At 43.9% G+C, this 17,484-nt stretch overlaps 1 protein-coding gene across 3 annotated transcripts in view; it reads right to left on the reverse strand.

Moving 5' to 3' along the window:
* Positions 1–17,484, reverse strand: part of Kank1 (KN motif and ankyrin repeat domains 1) — a 204,263-nt gene that overhangs the window by 20,345 nt on the left and 166,434 nt on the right. For all 3 annotated transcript variants that reach the window (XM_074051974.1, XM_074051971.1, XM_074051972.1), the window contains exon 4: positions 5,134–7,809. In XM_074051974.1, coding sequence (XP_073908075.1) covers positions 5,134–7,809 — 2,676 coding nt within the window. The remainder of the gene's footprint in view (positions 1–5,133; positions 7,810–17,484) is intronic.

Here is a 17,484-nt window from a genome sequence, read left to right on the forward strand (position 1 = left end):
CAGATGTCTCCCTCTGTATTTCTATTTGTTGCTGCACAACATTTTGCATACAGTTGACATTTAATGCATAGCTTTCAAATGACATGAATAGTGCAGAATGTAAAGATCTTTACTGCAGTATGAAGGACTTGCTGCTTAGAAAAATAAGAAGTTGAAGTAGTCTTGCAAGATCAGTTACCACAGTTTTCATGTATGTCTGGATATCCATGAACTCAAAACCTTTCAGTTCTTAAAAACTACTGATCTTCATTCTCTAGCCTGAAATGATGTTAGGATTCATTCAGAGTAAAAGTGTCAAAGTAAATCCGCATCTTTTTCCAGAGTATGTTGGAATTCCATTAATACCTACTTTAAACAATCAGTTTAAAAGAGGAGAGGTCCTGAGTTCAAAACCTCAGTACTGCAAAACAAAACAAAACAAAAAACAAGAACAACAAACAAACAAGAAGCAAGATTTTCAAACAAGTATCATCTGAAAGGCTCACAAAGGTACAAAGGTGAGGGGCAGTGTTAAATCTTTGAAAACATTTCCCTCAAAGCTTTTTCCCCAAGGTCTTTAACTAATGACCTGGGTCTGCAATTTTAATCTTTCTTGGAGGGTCAGCTATCACTTTTGAGAATCTGATGAAAATTATGGACCTATCTTCAAAAAAGACCTAACACAAAACCATTCACAAAGCTGTGAACCTGACATTAAGAAGCTCTGCTCCCAGGGCTGGGGATATAGCTCCGTGGTGGAGTACATGGCTGGCATGTGTAAGGCTCTGGCCTCATGCCTAGCACCAGAGGAAAGGAGAGGGGAAGGAAGGGGAGAGAAGGAGAGGAGGAGAAAAGAAGAAAAGACGAAGCTGTGCTCTAAGGCCGTTTATTCTGACATTTCTCTGAAACTGGATCTGTAATGCCTATTGGGTGATGGTGGTGGCTGGAAACCTATGCATATTGAGAGACACGAGAGCTACTTTTACAGAAAAATCCTATGGGGAGGGGCCCTGGGAGAAAAAGCTAACCTGAACCTATCATTTGACACAGGACGACACCGGGGCCCACAATGACTCTCCAGCAACACTGTAAATATATTCCTAGGTCAGCCACTTCCAGAGAAGTCAGCTCTTCTGACTTTAGGCCAGTAGATCCTCTACCATACAACACTACTGTAGATGGTAGGGGTCCAGAAACACTAAGTTTAGGTTATTTTGATGCTCTTGTAGCATTTTTGAAAAGTGATACAAAAAAAAAAAAAAAAAAAAAGAACAACACTAACACAAGTAAGTGGTGTTATTTGGTAAATGAAGCAGGAGCCAACTAACTAAAAATGGTATTCTGTAACAACTTTTATTTCCTTGGTCTTGCTTTGGCTCAAATCTCCCTCTACAAACACTTTCACAGTTATGGGAATGACTTCAAGTTCATAAACTTTTTAACAAACTCAAGATAAGCAAGACTGCAAATATGGAAGCTGATTTATGAAGCAGTTCTGTTTGAGTATGAAAGATGAATTTTCTATAAATCATGCAGTGGGCAGTTAAGTTCTGTATCTGTATTTGTTCAGAGACAGTTACTTATTTTTAAAGTATTTGTAACTGCAAGTCATTTATCTACAATTTTCTCTCTAAAAGAAAAATATTTTTCTGTCTCCACCTCCCTCTTTCCAGAAGGAAAACAAAACACAAAAAACACACAACACAACATGGACCTACTCCTCAAATCAAAACAATCCAAAATCGATTTAACAGGGAAAATAAGCAGTACTTTCTGAAGTTTTTGGTGATGACAGAAACTTATTTCTCTTAGCTGGGCAAAACCCCAGCACTCAGTAGATTGAGGCATGATAGTTGTAGGTCAAAGCTTATTTCCTTTGAACATTTTAATTTGGCAAAAGAAATATTAAATACATCAAATTCACACTACCAGGAATTTTAAATTACTTTGCATAAAACCTTTGGTTACCACCAAATTCCAGCTGCATCAAAGCCATGACATTGTCTCTCAAATTGTGGGAAAATGTGACCCATTAGGTTAAAAAAAAATATACATAGGTAAACTATGCCTGATTCAAATTTAGTTAGAAATAGAAAGTATGTTTCTAAAATACATATTGAGTACATTGTGGGTCACGACACAAACACATGAGGAGGCTTCTGCTGTACTCTATGCTCTTCTGAACTGTTATAATTTATGAGCACGTACTCTTGTAATTTTAAGAAACTGAACAGGAGAGTTAGGCATTATGACACTGTTAACAATAATGCTTTGCATACTGAAGAAGTACCACCATCAAATCCTCAACTCCAGGAAAATCAGACAGAATTCTATGGTCTGGGCACTAATACTTCATTTTGAGTTTTAATACCGATTCTGAATGACTTTGGACTGAAAATTCATCATACTTATTTTGTTTTCCCACTTTTATTTGTAACATTTAATTATCTTGAAAAATTTGTTAGTTAGGGTGATATGATAACCTGTTGGGGGGAGGGGGGACACAGCTGGGAGACTACAAACCAGAATTGTGAAAATCAAAATTTGGATTAAAAACACTTGCAAATTTTTTGTTTGGCAATTGTTCTATACCTGCATTTCCATGTCTGGAAGTGGTAAAACAATAATGCCAGGCAGCTCTCATTGAGTACTAATTCTCTGTGCTGCAGACCACTCCATGCTGTGCTCCTGTGACTCACTTATGACTCTGTCCTAGTGGCAGAGAAAGAATCTGAGCCCAGACTGTCTGGCTTCAGAGCCCAAATTTAACTTCTTTAAAATATTAGATTGCATGAGTGATTATTTATGGTGTCTTTGGTAGATGTCTAACTCAAATTCCCTACTGCTATTTGGCAGGGAAAAAGTGTGAATGAATATCTTTCTATACTGCACTACACCTTTCAGTACAAGTATGGATCCTACACTGTGTGTAAGCAACATTTTATATTTATGGTGTGCACAGTAATCCAGAGAGTGCACTTTGACACACTTCATTTTATACAACTTGCAGGTGTTAGGGATCTTACCTTACCCTGTGAATAGTAGACATACTTTAAAAGTTGCTCTTGTGTGCTATGAGAGGGTCTGCCATAACACTAAATATGTGCCACTGAAAGTATTTGTTCTTTTGTTCATGAATGTTGACGGTCTTGTGTATTTCAGCTGATTAATTAGGTGTTTGTTTGCAGGGTCAGATCTATTCAATGATGTGTAGAAAGTCAGCCTGACTGGAAACAGACCAAAACACACTGTAGCATAGCCAGACAAAACTTTCTTCCTGGTCTCTATGGTTAGGGGTCACACACATGACCCCAGTGGTATAGCTATTATTGGCAAGAATGTGAAACACAAACTCCACTTTGGGGAGGAGGAAGGAAGACTGGGAAGAAAATGCTCTTATGATCCTCTGTGCCATCTATTATGTCTGGAGGTATTTAAGAATTTTATTTTGACTTCAACATCTGACATCATGATTTTTAAAAGGATGTGGAGGCAGACATACTAGAGTTACCTAAGACTTTGCTTCAGTCTACATATAATTTTAATCCTGTTTATTCTAAAATGATTGCCCTGTACATTTATTAGACTCTTTGGACTCTAAAAGGCAAAAACCCATCAGCTGTCAGGTTCAATTTTTTTCTGCAATCAACTCTTTGTTGCACAGCACAGATATTAAAAATTAATAGTTGCTCAAGTTTGAAAGTAGAAACCTGGGGAGATATAAAAAGGGTCTATTTCAATCAATTTTAATCACTGTCTTTTTGGGCTAGAAAAGGAAACAGACTTGATTTTTCATGGATGGCTTACTAAAGTCTATATTGCATATTTTCACAAAAATTTATTTTGCTACATTCCCTTCCCCAGGTCACCAGGGAACCAAGAGTAGAGCCGGTGATAGGACACTGTGTACAGGGCACCTGATACAGTGGGAAGTCATTTTAGTGGGGCACACAGGGAGATACTATATCAAAAAATCTCCTAGGGTGACTTCCCAATGACTCACTTTAGTTATAAAAAAAATAGAGATGAGCAGAAATCCCAAGGAATAAGAGAAAGAATGAGAAAGACAAAAATGTGTGCCTCCATCAAAATAAGTAGAGGGAAAAGACCCCCCATTCTCAGAGTTCTTGCTCAAGTGTTCCTATCTCAAACAGCCCCACTCAGGACCACAGGCACTCCCTATCCCCATACCTGGAGTCATGGACTTCATAGTAGTCACCACCTATGACCTATCCCATCACAGGTTTCCTGTCTATCGCCTGTACTCCTAACGAGTGCAAGCACTGTGGGGAAGGGACCCTGGCTCTGTTCACTGAGCTATCCTCAGAGTCTGCCTAAGCCTGCAATCCAGTAGGAATTCAATGATCATTCCCTGTATTATTGAATCAATGGACTACCTATCCCCGTCATAAAAATTTTAACTAAAAGCATTTTATGCCAGTATTTTTCATCAGTAATACACTGGTAACTGTGGGTACAAACAGAACAGAATTTAGGGGTAGGGTAGGACAGTTCTATATAAAATGAACAAGTGAAGAGTAGGCAAACAATGAGGCACCACAGAAAACTAGACACCCTCTGGGACAGGCAGTCCTAGCTTGTCTTCCTATGCTTGTCCCCAGCCAGAGGCCAAGGAAGCTACCAGATAATGAGAATAAACAGAGCTACTCATGGATTTTGATTCTTGGTTTTCATTCTAATCAATATCATTCTAGAGTTTTCTCCATATTCTACTAAAAAGTCTCCAGCAATTTAAAAAAAAAAATTCTTATTTCCTGGAAGGACATTCTCCCCCATTCTTCCTCCTGTGGTGACCTGAATGTGTCTCCAAGTGTTCATGCGTTGGACACTGAATGCTCCTGCCCTCATGCAAGGATTAATGCCACCACCATGGGACGGCATTCATTCTTTTTTCCAGGGCTCTCTGTCTCACCATGTGAAGCCCTAGATCTTATTACATTGGAGCAAGAAGACCCTTATCAGGTGCTGGTGGTGCCAGGTTCACCAGGTGCTGTGAACTTCCTAGCCAACAGAACCAAAAGCTAAATAAACCCCTATTCTTTGTAAGTTTCCCAGTCTACAGAATTCAGTTACAGCAACAGAAAATAGACTTGATCAACTTCTCATTTCAAGGTCCCTCAGGGTGCCACCTACCTGTGATTTTACCCAGACTGATTTCCTGGAAGTCGGAGTTCCGAAGCTCTTCAGTGCCTGCAGACTTCATGACAGAATTGATGGATGACAAGGTGCTGAAGAGCTGTGAGTTGAGGGAGCCAATTTGTGAGTGAGGCTCCCCAAAAGCTTCTGCCAGCTCGCTGTAGTTCTCAGCCAGCAGTGTCTGTTGCTCTGTAAGCAGCTTCTGCACCCGCTCAATGTAGTGATCCAAGCCAGTCATCATTCCAGAAGTAGCCTGTGGCTGGGGATCCTCTTGGAGCTCCCCTACAGGCTCGTCCCCAACACCCACGCTCCTCTTACTGCCTGTCAGTCCCACAGTCAACTGTGGAGGCCCACATGCTATGGTCCTCATTTTGAGGCCAACCAGATAGTTATCTTGAATATTTATCTGCCCCACGCCTGACTCTTTGGTTTTCACAGTGCATGGCTTATCAAACCCAGAATTGCCAGAAAGCACCGTCCCAACACCAACGGACCGCGTCTTGGTAGAGGAGTTGACATCTTTGACGCGGCCTTCTCCTACGGCCACGGTCCGCATCTCCACTGTCTGGGTGCAGGTCTGTTTGTCCAGAGTGCTGAGGAAAGTGTTGGTGCAGGATTCTACGAGGGTGGCTCTCTCGGTGTTGGTGGACTGGTCCACCTGTTCCAAAGCTGTACTGGTGTGCTGGCTTGTGGTATGAGGCACTGCCATTATGGCAGCTTCCACTTGGCCCACAGCTTCGGTGTTCATGCTGCGGGAGGTGCATTCCTTGGGACAGCAGATGGTCACATCAATGGAACAATCTCCACAACCAATGGACCGCACATCCTTGAGGTTCAAGTTTGTCTTGAGGAGTGTCAGGTCACTCCCAGATGTCTCTGTGTTGCTGCCTGTTTCACAGACGCTGACTTCCACACCCACACTTGCATCACAGGTCTCCACAGACCTCCCGGTGCCTCGGTCATGCATGTCCACCCTCTCCTTAACAACCCACCAGTTCATGGGCAGCTCGGGCCCCACCACTTGACTCTTGTGCTCGGGTTGGCAGGAGATGCCTACACTACTTGTTTGCACAGAGGTCCCAACACATGTGTCTACCATGTCCACATGACTGCCAACCATTTGGTCTCTGGTCTGCACCACTGCTTCCACCAACCTGCTGAAGACAAGTGGCTGGGCCACCATGGCTTTGTCAACTTTTTTCCTGGACCCAGCAGCCTGCAGTTCTTGTTTTAGTTTAGTCATCTCTCGGTCATGAGTGGTTTCTTTAAGCTGTACTTCCAGGCGGTAGATCTTTTCCTTTAAGGCATCTATGGTCTGCTGTTGCAGCTCAATTTCTTTGTCGGCTTCCGTAGTCACACCCAGCATGGCCTCCGTCACGCTGACCCCCAAATTCCTCATCTCAGTGACTGTCCCAACAGCTGCATCTTTGCAGGACCTGGAGCCCCTGTGGTATACAACAGTGTCTTTCATGTTCTCGTTGCCACCTACAGCCACAGACCGGCACTCCCGAGGTGGGCACTCCCCGTTCTCCCTGAGTTCTGTGGAAGCCTCACAGCTGCTGTCCTGTATCTTCTGCTCTAGCGCCTGCATGTCTGCTGTGAGCTGCCGGAACTCCTTGATTCTCTGCGTGCTCTGCTCCACACTCTCTATCTCTTCCTCTTCATAGTCAATATACAATTCCCCACCACTTCTCTGGGCCCGGGAGAGCAACTCTAGCTGGGATGCATTACCCGCGCTGTAGGAGCGTTTCCTCATGCCACAGACATCATTCTGGGAGGCAGCCCTCTGCGTTTTCAGCTGTGAGGCCAACTGCCGCTTCTCCTCTTGCAAGACAGAGATCTTTACCTGGAGCACAGGGATGGTTCGCACCTGCTCCTCCAGCTCCTTTAGGCGTTTCAGGGCAATGGCCATCTGCTCGCGGATGTGCTGCAGGTGCATGGGGCTCACATTAGTCACTGGGGTGGAGATCCCCGAGCTTAGTGGGCTGTGGCGGATGGAGCTCCCCATGGAGGAAGTAGTGACAGGTGCTGGGACATAGCCACCATAATCTCCATTGCCTTGGTATCCATTTTGAAGCTGGTGCATGGCAGGATTGTGGTTTCCAGAACCCATAAAGGAGGGGAGAGAGCTTGTGGAGCCCATGCCACCAAAACTGGCCAGCCTGGGCCTTCTGAATTCACCCGGTGTCATCTGCATGGTGGCTCTCTCCTGTTCCAGTCTTCTCCGGGTCTCCATCAGAGTCTTGGTGACATGAAGGTTGTGCTTTGGGAGCTGTGGTGAGGGAGGGGGCAGCTGTCGATTTTCTGGAATGGTAAGAAAAGTGGGTGAAGTGTCCAGGGGGGCAGGTGGCCTTGGGACTGGGGTTGATGTGACTTGGCTTCTGGCTAGCAGGAAGCTGGGACACTGCTTATTGTCATCACTGTTGGAGGAGGAGAGGGATTCAGTGGAAGTCCACACATCTTGCTGACCAGGTGTGGCCCTGGTTTCCGGGCACGGCACGGATGGCTTCCGCCTCTTCTGGATGTTCAGTTTCTTGATAGTGTTCCCCTTCTGGATGTCATCCACATATTTGACGAAATCTAAGTCTAGCTGATAACCATAGGGGGTTTCCACAAAATAAGGGTCTCTCTGTTCCTTGTCATGGCCTCCATTCAGAACATCATTTGCTTTTTCTAAGAGAGAGAAGAGAGTATTACAATGCCTGCATTACACATTTTGATAAAAACTATTTGTGTATGTTGTAGTGCAGAATGCTGGTATGACTGTAAGAACTGACAGAACTAGGTTCTAGCCCTGGATTTACAACCTAGCTGGTGAGCAATTTAACAAACTTCTCTGGACTTCAGTTTTCCTCTGGGTAAGAAAGGAGATACAAATATTATTTCACAAAGTGTTACTGAGATACCAAGTGCTGAAAGTAACCAGCAGACTAACAGAGTAGGGCAGAGCAGACCCATGAGGCCTGGGGTCATACATGGGTGTTGTCCCCCTTTCTGTAGGCTAGGCAGCCTTTCTAACAGGTGGCCAAGATCCACCTTGTATCTAACTACCTCTACAAGATTCCAATTAGCCCTGATGCACGTTTCCTGGAAAGCTGGGACACTGGAAACTGAGTGATTAACTCTTGAAGAATGGGTATGAGAATGCAGTCCCAGGACAGACTTCAGTTCTGCGCTGTTATCTCACACTGCATGGTTTTTCTCCTCTTAAAAATAAAACCAAACCCTCTCCTGACTAGAGGAAAGTTTTTCCACTCTGACTTCATTTTATCTTCTTGACAAAACCTTCACTATCTCAAGAACACTTGGTTTTATAGTTCTGATCAATCCAAACGGATCTAAAGGAGAATGAAAATAAGGGCAAACTTGTACTCTAACCACTGGATCATGTGACATTCAGTAAACGCTACTTCTGGCTAAACCAAACATGTAAAAAAGGAAACACAGGAACCTTTCACAGCATAGACCTTGCTTGTGACCTGAGCTATGCGTTTCAAACTTAAAAGCAAAGCCATTTTGTTTGTTTAAATTACAGAATTAGGTAATGTGCTTTTCTAGAGGAATACGAACAAGCTCTGTGTTTTCAGAGCTATGGAAAGGACTCCACAGCAGAGAATGGAAATGTAAGCCATCTGTCTCCCTGCAACTGTGTGGGTAATTCCTCCCCACCCCCATTTCCCCCAGTCCCGCCCATTGCTGTCAAGTCCAAGGACTTCCAGCACACTAGGGTTGCCTATCTGCCCGTCTAGCCTCTAACACTGCCACATGGCCACACATTACAGCTGACAGATAGCATGAATGCTTGAATGATCTTTTTGCCTCCATTTGTATCTATATTTTGAAACTTGGAAAGAAAGAAAGTACCAAAAGGGTGCCAGAGGAATTAAGAGGGTAAATATTCTGTGTGTCTCAATTTAAAACAATATTAGGAACAGGGCTGTAGCTTAGTGGTAGAGAACTTGACCAGCATACTTGAAGCCCTGGGTTCACTCCCTGCAGTGTACACACACACACACACACACACACACACACACACACACACTACACATACACAAACATAAAACCGAAACAACAGAACAATATTTAAAATAAACAAACTGTGTAGCTGCTAGAAGGCAGGCACTCAGATTCAATTCCAAAGCAGGTAGGCAATGAAGGTTCTAGCCTCAGCATGAACTGATCCAAAGTGCTTATGCTGGAAACTTGTGCTCATACTAACAGAATATGTCTCTTTCTTTTCTAACTTCCAGCTCCACATGGAGAACACGCGCACTCAAAATATGTGGCCAGACCTGTTTGCAGTGCTGTCTGAAATTGTGTAGTAAAGAGAAAGGGCAGGCAGGCTCGGGTGTCAGACAGGCAGACAGATCTCCCCAGCTAGCTCTCTGGGCCCCTGTCGGCCGCCAGCATGGAGTGTATCATGAGGATTTAGCCCACCCATTCCCCGAGCTCCTCACCTACCGTGTGCAGTGTACCCAGCTGGTTCGGTTCACTTACTGTGGCAGCTGCTGGCCCTGCCTGGGGCGCCCTTGTTCCTCACCCCGTAAGGAAAAGCCTGTCAATGTTCGTGTACACTGGCCAGCCCCGCATAAATACCATAGGCTGAGTTTTCACCAATGAAGTCTCTCTGTGGCTCCTGACACCACCCACCCCGGCCCACTCAGCTGTCCAGCATTCTCTGCTTTCTTATGAGAACAGGAAGCCCGCACCTCCTGCAAATGGTGCTTCTCATTCCAGTTTTGCCAGGAGTACAAGCAAAACCAGCGACGTGAGCATCTCACAGAGAGGCTCTGTCTTTCTGGGACGGCCACTACTTCATGAAAGAGCCTATGTTTGAGCGCAGACCCAGCAGCCTCAGTCTGTCACCTGAGGAAGGGCAGAGCCACAATCAGCCACTGTTCTCCAGGATCCCAGCATGCCAGGAGTCCCCTGGGCTCGCTTACCAGCTCCCTTCTAACACTATCTCAGAGGAGTTCACACCCTGGTGAGAGTTTCTCAGAGAAGATCAATAAAACCAAACCCTTCTCCGAGTACAGAGTAGTAAGTAAGCGCTTGTAAAAATAAATGTCCTGCCCAGACCATATAAAGAAGACACAAACTGACTCACACATGAAGCGGGGACATTTGGGCGAATCTCTCAGGGTTTCTTCACAGAGCTACTTTCCCCCAAGGCAGCACTTCCAACAGGAAAGGTGAGCTGATTCCCTGTCAGGACTTAGAATGCAGCTAAACAGCCACTTTCAGCAAATCTTACCTGGCCCTTTCTTGCTGTTGCTGATGTTCAGTGTGGAGAAATCACTCAGGGCCTGGGTCACACTGACCTACCCTCAAGTGAACTCTGGACTTTCTCTGGGAATCAGGAGAGGTTAGAATTTAACCATGTTAGTCTTGATCATTTCCCCATTCTGCTTAATCCAGGGACCCAGATGGCTTGTCACCCATGCTTCTTTCTCCAACAATGAAGAAACTGACATGTGTTCTCGAATCATCACTTGTACAAACAACTGTCCACAGTGCCAATTATTCTACAAGTACAGGAAGATCTCCAGTCTCATTATTTCTGTCTCCTGCTTCCCCGGATGTCCTTATACAGGTTAACAGAAATACAGCACTCACAAGGCCTGTTTTATTTCCCAACTTTTCCACATGTATGTCTTACTGTTCTGTGTCAAAGTATAAGGATCCTAAGAGTAATAAATTTATTTTTAAAAATATCCTTCATTGCTCTCCTCTACCAGCCAGTTAACAAGATGTGGGAACAGAGAAGATGTTTTAAAATCTTCCCTGAAGTCAGGCATGGTGGTATGCACCCAGCTGTGCAAGGAAGCCAAATTTAGGATCACGGTCTCTGCCTGTCCAGGCATAAAGCATGACCTTCACTCAAAACCAACCAATACAAAAAAGGGCTGGAGATGTAGCTCAAGTGCCTGCCTAGCATGCATGAAGCCCTGAGTTCAACCTTCCAATACAGACAAAAACAAAACCAAACCAAAAAAACTTCACTGGTGGAGTTCATAAGTGAATACGGTCACAATAAACTTTGAAAAACACCATATGTTCTGAGGCGTCACTGTTTGTTAAGATATTAGTGTTAAGGACATTTCTTACATGATGCTGTTTCAGTGATTATTTTTATGGGATGATTTTTATTTTTTTTACATTTTATAAATTTTTATAGCACATGGGTATTTGTTTATTTTTGGTGGTATGATGGGGGTTGAACTTATGGTCTTGGGCTTGCTAGGCAAGCGCTCTACACCTGAGTCATGCTGTCAGCCCTTTTTTGGGGGGTTGCTTATTTTGAGATAGGTTCTCCCTTTACGTTCAGGCCAGCCTGGACTACAATACTCCTATTTATGCTTCCCTACATAGCTGGGATGACAATAGCCACCATGCCTAGCTATTGGTTGAGATGGAGTCTTTTGCCAGGCAGGCCTCACACTTTGATCCTCCCATCGTGCCTCCCAAATAGCTAGGACTATAGGTGTGAGCCACTATACCCACAAGAAGTCACTGCAAAGCAAAACAAATTATGAAATGAACTCTGATAAAGTCCAAGTGGGTGTGGCATGAACGTGGACAGCCGTGACAAAGACAGCTAAATATTCCTCAGTATCCCCAGTCTTCACGCTAACAGAAGCCCCTGTTTTTAGATGGAAAACATAAAGTCAATATTTCCACAGGCTCCTTTAATATTACTGTGGAAATACACAGAAATGTCATGTAGCAATCCCCAGGAATCTCCCTCAAAAGACAGAGGAATAGTTCTTTGATTTCCCTTCTTCATTTCTTCATCTATCCTGCTACTTAGAATCCAGATGTGATGAATGGAACACTAGCTGCTACCTTGGACCGTGAGTTCACACCTAGGGATGGAGCAACAATGTGGTAGAAAGAAACTGAGTCTCAAAGGGACTTTATGGATCAGAACTGCTATAGCTGTCGTGAAGAGCCTACCTACTCAGTTTTATGTGAAAGAGAAATTTTGTTTTGTTTGTTTACTTGGAGCTCCACTGAATTCTAAGACATAGCAGTTTCCCCCCCATGTCCTCCCCTCATTATCCCCAAATTAAGCACTACATCTTAAAAGGAAGAAAAGCCAAGTGATAAATTGAGGAGGTTTCACAAGAATTTTTATTATAAAAACTGGTAAATTTCAAGAATAAGGAAGTATAAAAACAATAGGTTTTTAAAAAATCTTTAATTGAGTTATAAGGAGACTCTTAAAGTGGGACTAAAAGAACTATGTCTGCTTTCTCACAGCCAACTGGAGTCCTGAAAGTAATAACTTCCATGCAGACGGGGAACTGGAGGGCGCCCCGGGTTTATGAGAGTTTTCTGAATGTCTGGAAATGTAGTGCTGGAGTCCATACCAGGCACCATCTCTGCCATCAGTACATAACATTTACTGAAAACCGGGTACAGAAAAAGGTCCAATTCCACGGAAAGACTAGGAGAAGAATTGATGAGAAATAAAAGGATATACAGTCCAGCTAGATGGATGACAACGTACACATGAATTGAAGTCAGTTACAAAGATGCATCATGAACACATGATGGTAAGACGGTATGCAAACAAGTGACCAAAACAGAGTGGAGCTCCCAAGAAGCAAGTTTTGAAAACCACTAAATGATGAGAGAATACAAAGGAAAAGGAGGCAGGTGGAGGTGCAGGTGAAGGACAGGTGAGGTTACACAAGTCTTAGGGTCAGGAGCAGGGCAACTCTGTTGCACTTAATCACTGTAACACTGCTAATCAGGCTGGGAATAGAGGGCTAGTTAAAATGTTTAAAACCTATATGTGAAGTATAGACAAAACTAAAACTGTATTTATATGTTCAACTCACAATCAATATTGAGGCTAAAGGCATAATGATACCTAACATCCATCAGTATTCAATTACTACTTACCAGGTGCTGTTCTAGCAGCTGGTGACCCTGAGAATCAAAAGAGGTAAGGTCTGCCCTCTCACAGGGCCCACCATCTAGTGCAGATGGGAGTGCATGGAAAAGTAAGAGATAAAACACAAAGCAGAAGTGAAGCACAGAGGCTCAGAGGCAGCAGCATCACAGGAGGTCACTCCAGTGCATGAAGGGAAGTGGGCGGCCTGCAGGCAGTGGGCTGGCATCATCTGAGATGACCTCCCTCTTAGAAACCAAAGGTCAGAGAGTCCTTTCTCTTCCTCTCCTCCTCTAGCTCAGCCTGTCCAGTCTATAATTTGAAGTAAACAAATACCACTGTGCCAGCATCGATTAGAAACAACTCCCTAAGTCCAGACCAAAGTCCCATGCATTCAGAGAGAATGTCGATACTGACGCTGTTCCTACTCTTTATTTATGGATTTGCCTCCTGTGAGGTTAGCACTTTAGTGCTCCACGAGAGGGGGTCAGCCTGTGGCCTCAAGAACAGTGTGAACCTTGCTGGCACTTCTGTAGTAACAGAGTGAAATGGACATACAGCTATTTCAAAAATCATTTCATCTAGGGCTGGTGGAGCGGCTCAAGTGGTAAGAATGCCTGCCTAGCAAGTGTGAAGCTGTGAGTTCAAACCCCAGTGCTGCCACAAAAAAAAAAAAAAAAAAAAGAAGAAATCATTTCATCTAGATTCATAATACATTACATGACTTTAGTTTCTCCAGGAAACTAAACTTCTTGTCCAAATAATATTTGAAGCGATAAATGAAATGTACTCACCAGGAATTAGAAGTTTAGAGGGTAGGAAACTAGTCTGGGAGTCCTAACCTGATGCAGTAGTTCTCAACTGGATCAATTTTGTTCCTTGGGTGACATTTGGCAAAGTCCGGAGACGTTTTTGGTTGTCACTACTGTGGGGTAGTAGTGAGGAGAGTCTAGTTAGTAGAGGCTGAGGGCACTGCTGAATATTCCAGAATGCACAGGACAGCCCCCTCCTTCCTCCAACAAAAGGGTTTCCAGCCCAAAATGTCAATAGTCCCAAGGCTGAGAAAGCCTGGCTGGAGACAGCGAGCACAGCAAAAGCTTCATGTAGAGCAGATGAGATTTTGGCCATAGGAGCTGTGATCTTTAAGCCTTCATTTCCTAATGGGACTATGACACTATGCACAGTGACAGGGTGGCAAAAATGCCACTGCTGAGTAAGAAAGTGCTCAGGACTTTTCTATACGCTCTACTACGATGCACCCGTCTTGAGTATGAGTAAAAAGTACTGGAGCTTTGTGAAATACTGCATCCTGGACTTTCAAATGGACAAGCTTTGACAGTACTACTTTGTCTGTTCATTAGGATACAACAACTTCTTTGTTCTAGTTTTGCTACTGCTCATTCTAGGCCCAACTCCAGACAAAGGGCCCCATGAAGAATAATTGTCCCCATGCCACAACTGCCACACACACACTGTTCATGAGTTGTTCTTTACCAGATATTCTCCCTGACTGTTGAGACTGAAGAACTTTGCTAATTCCCACTAGTATATTGTCCGCTCTCATAGGAAGCACAGGACTTTGTCATTCCCAGAGGAGCATGTCATAGTTACAGACTCCCATCTACCAGGGGCAGAAAGCAGCACCCTGCTGTGGAAGCTGTGGAAGTCCACAGGTCAGCTAAGGCCTGGAGGCAGGAAGAAAACCAGCAGGATGAACCCAGGAGAGGCATTTTCTCAAGAATGATCGAGAGCCAGCAACTCAACTCCAGGAAGGGACTGTAGTAGAGTTCCAACAAAACTATGTCCTTCAGATCAGATTTTTAGTAGAAAGTATCTATGGCACTATTAGCATTGCTCTTTTAGACCCAACGGGCTTCCCTCCCTACACCAAACCTATGTGAGGAACACTGTTTGTCAGAGAACCCTCAATAGAGATGCTGGTAAGGTGAGTCGTTCATTCCTTATTCTGTTGTAAAACAATGTATAGCAGATGAAAATTTTTTTCTCGCTCTTGTATTTATCAAATAGTACTTTATTTTATTTTACTTGTGGTACTGGGTTTTGAACTCAGGATCTTGCTCTTTCTAGGCAGGCACTCTTCTACTTGAGCCACACTCTCAGCCCATTTTTTTTCCCGAAGGGCCTCGTGCTTTTGCCAGAGCTGGCCTCAGATTTCAATCCTCCTGCCTATGCCTCCCTCAGATTACAGGCGTGTCCCATCATGTCTGATTTGTATGGGGTCTTGCTAATTTTTTTCCTAGGCTGGCCTCAAACCACAATCTCCATCTCCCAAATAGCTGGGATTATAGGCATAAACCACGGTACCTGGGTTAACTTAATTTTATTTTTTTGAGGCAGAGTCTCGCTATATAGTCCGGGCTGTCTTTGAACTTGAGATGCTCCTGCCTCCGCCTCCCAAGTGCTGCAGAGTGACATTTAAACCTGCTCTTTTCCCTTCCAGATAAAACTCACTCATTTGTTCAAATGATGGGTGCTTAGGAAATGTTAGGCTCTGTTGTAAGAAGGTTGCATTCCTCTTCCCCATGGAGATACTGCTTATCTTAATTTCACTGATGCCTCCCTAGAGCTGTTCTAACTAGCTGCCCAACACTGCACGTAAATAAAGAAAGCAAAGTGTATGCACAAACGCATCAGAAATACCAAACAAACAGGTGCACCATATACAGACTCGGTTTTATTTACACGGCTAAGTTATAATGTGGTACTTAATATTTATAGATCTTCACAACTCTCTTTTTCTTTTTAATGTGGGAGCGGGGTTTGAACTCAGGGCTTCATGCTCACATAGCAGGCATTCTACCACTTGAGTCCATTTTGCTCTGATTACTTTGGAGATGTGGCCTCATGAATTATTTGCCCAGGCTGGTTTCGAATCACAATCCTCCCAATCTCAGCCTCCCAAGCAACTAGGATTACAGGTGTTAGCCATCAGCACCTGGCTTTACAGCTTCTTTGTCTTCTCCCTCTAGATCTTTAGATTTCCCCTTCCATGAGATCTCATCTCCACTTTTTAACCTGACCCTGCATCTGTTAACCTGCACAAGAACCCTACATCTTCCATTGGCTCCCATCACTACCCCTTCCTGTTATATCTCCATATTCCAAGTTTACCTGCTGGGAATATTCCCACACTCCATAAAAGAAGTGCTCATCTAAGGAAGATGTAATTGTCACACTGAAAGACAGATTTAATCTTTTATTCAGTAAGTATTTAAGAGCCTATCATGTGGCAAACACTGCTAGGTGCTAGGCAAAACAGCCAAGGAGCCTGTCTGGGTAGAACTTAGGAACCACAGGAGAAGACAGAGCAGTGTCTGCACAAATTAATAACAGCTGGAAGAAGTGTTGAGTGGGTAGAATTCAGGCACGATGCTAAAACCTCACCTGAGCAGGAGTGGGGGGGTGTTCCTCAGGAACCATATGTAAGATCCATTGGGCAGCCTGTGGGGCGTAGAGGTGGGAGAGCAGGATGAGACAGAGAGCAGACTGAGAGAGTAGGCTGAGGAGACAGCAAATGTGGAAACTGACACTTTTAGGAACTAAAAGTGAGGCCAAGAGGAGACAAAGCCTCAATCTGCAGGGCCCTGGGAGTCCCATTTTTGGTTCTTAGGTGCATTGGGAAGCTACTGAAGTGTTCTAAACAAGGAAGTGAAATGGTCACATTTGCATTTTTAGTAAGATTGTTCAAGAGTATATACTAAAATCTTAAATCCTCCATTAGGTTTTCCATGAATTGTTTGCATGAATTTTTCTCTCAGAATCATGAATTCCTTTGCAAGTGTGAATATTATCTATTCAGCTAGATACTAAGGTGCCATGGTATTAAACCACCTGATCTTGCCCACTGCCTACATTTGGGCCAGTTGGCTTATGACCACCCCTCAAGTATTTAAGAGAAAAACAGATGGCCTGATAGATTTCGGCTATTCTGCCCTGAGCTGGAGACCAGGATCCGGGCTCTGGATTTGTCCTCCAGGGCTTTATCTGTTACTTCACTCTACTACTGAAAAGGAAAATATTTTTCTTTAAGCCAGTGATGACTCACTGCAGACAAAAAAATGATGAGATTTCCTTTTCTGGAGATCATTAAAGCACAATCAATCTAATCTGGAAAGGATGAATATGGCATGAGTGATGTCAGAAAGAAAGCACTGGGTGTTTTAAGGGAATCCAGGCTCTGGTGGAGCCCTTTGAGATGTGAAATGCAGACTTGCACTGTATTTTGAGCCTCTAGGATGGAAGTAGCAAGTGTCTGAAGCAAAGATAAGGTTGGCCATAGAAGCAAGCAAGTCTTTGTGGAAGAAGGAAGAGAAATGACAGCATCATTTCCAAACCTTTCCACACTTCACCCATGCCTGACCAAGTGCATGGTGGAGAAAGCTAAAGGCCAAGGATGGGGCCTAGGGGAACTTAAGCTTAGACTCCCC

This window comes from Castor canadensis, chromosome 13 (assembly GCF_047511655.1).
Source record: "Castor canadensis chromosome 13, mCasCan1.hap1v2, whole genome shotgun sequence".
Taxonomy (NCBI): Eukaryota; Metazoa; Chordata; class Mammalia; order Rodentia; family Castoridae; genus Castor; species Castor canadensis.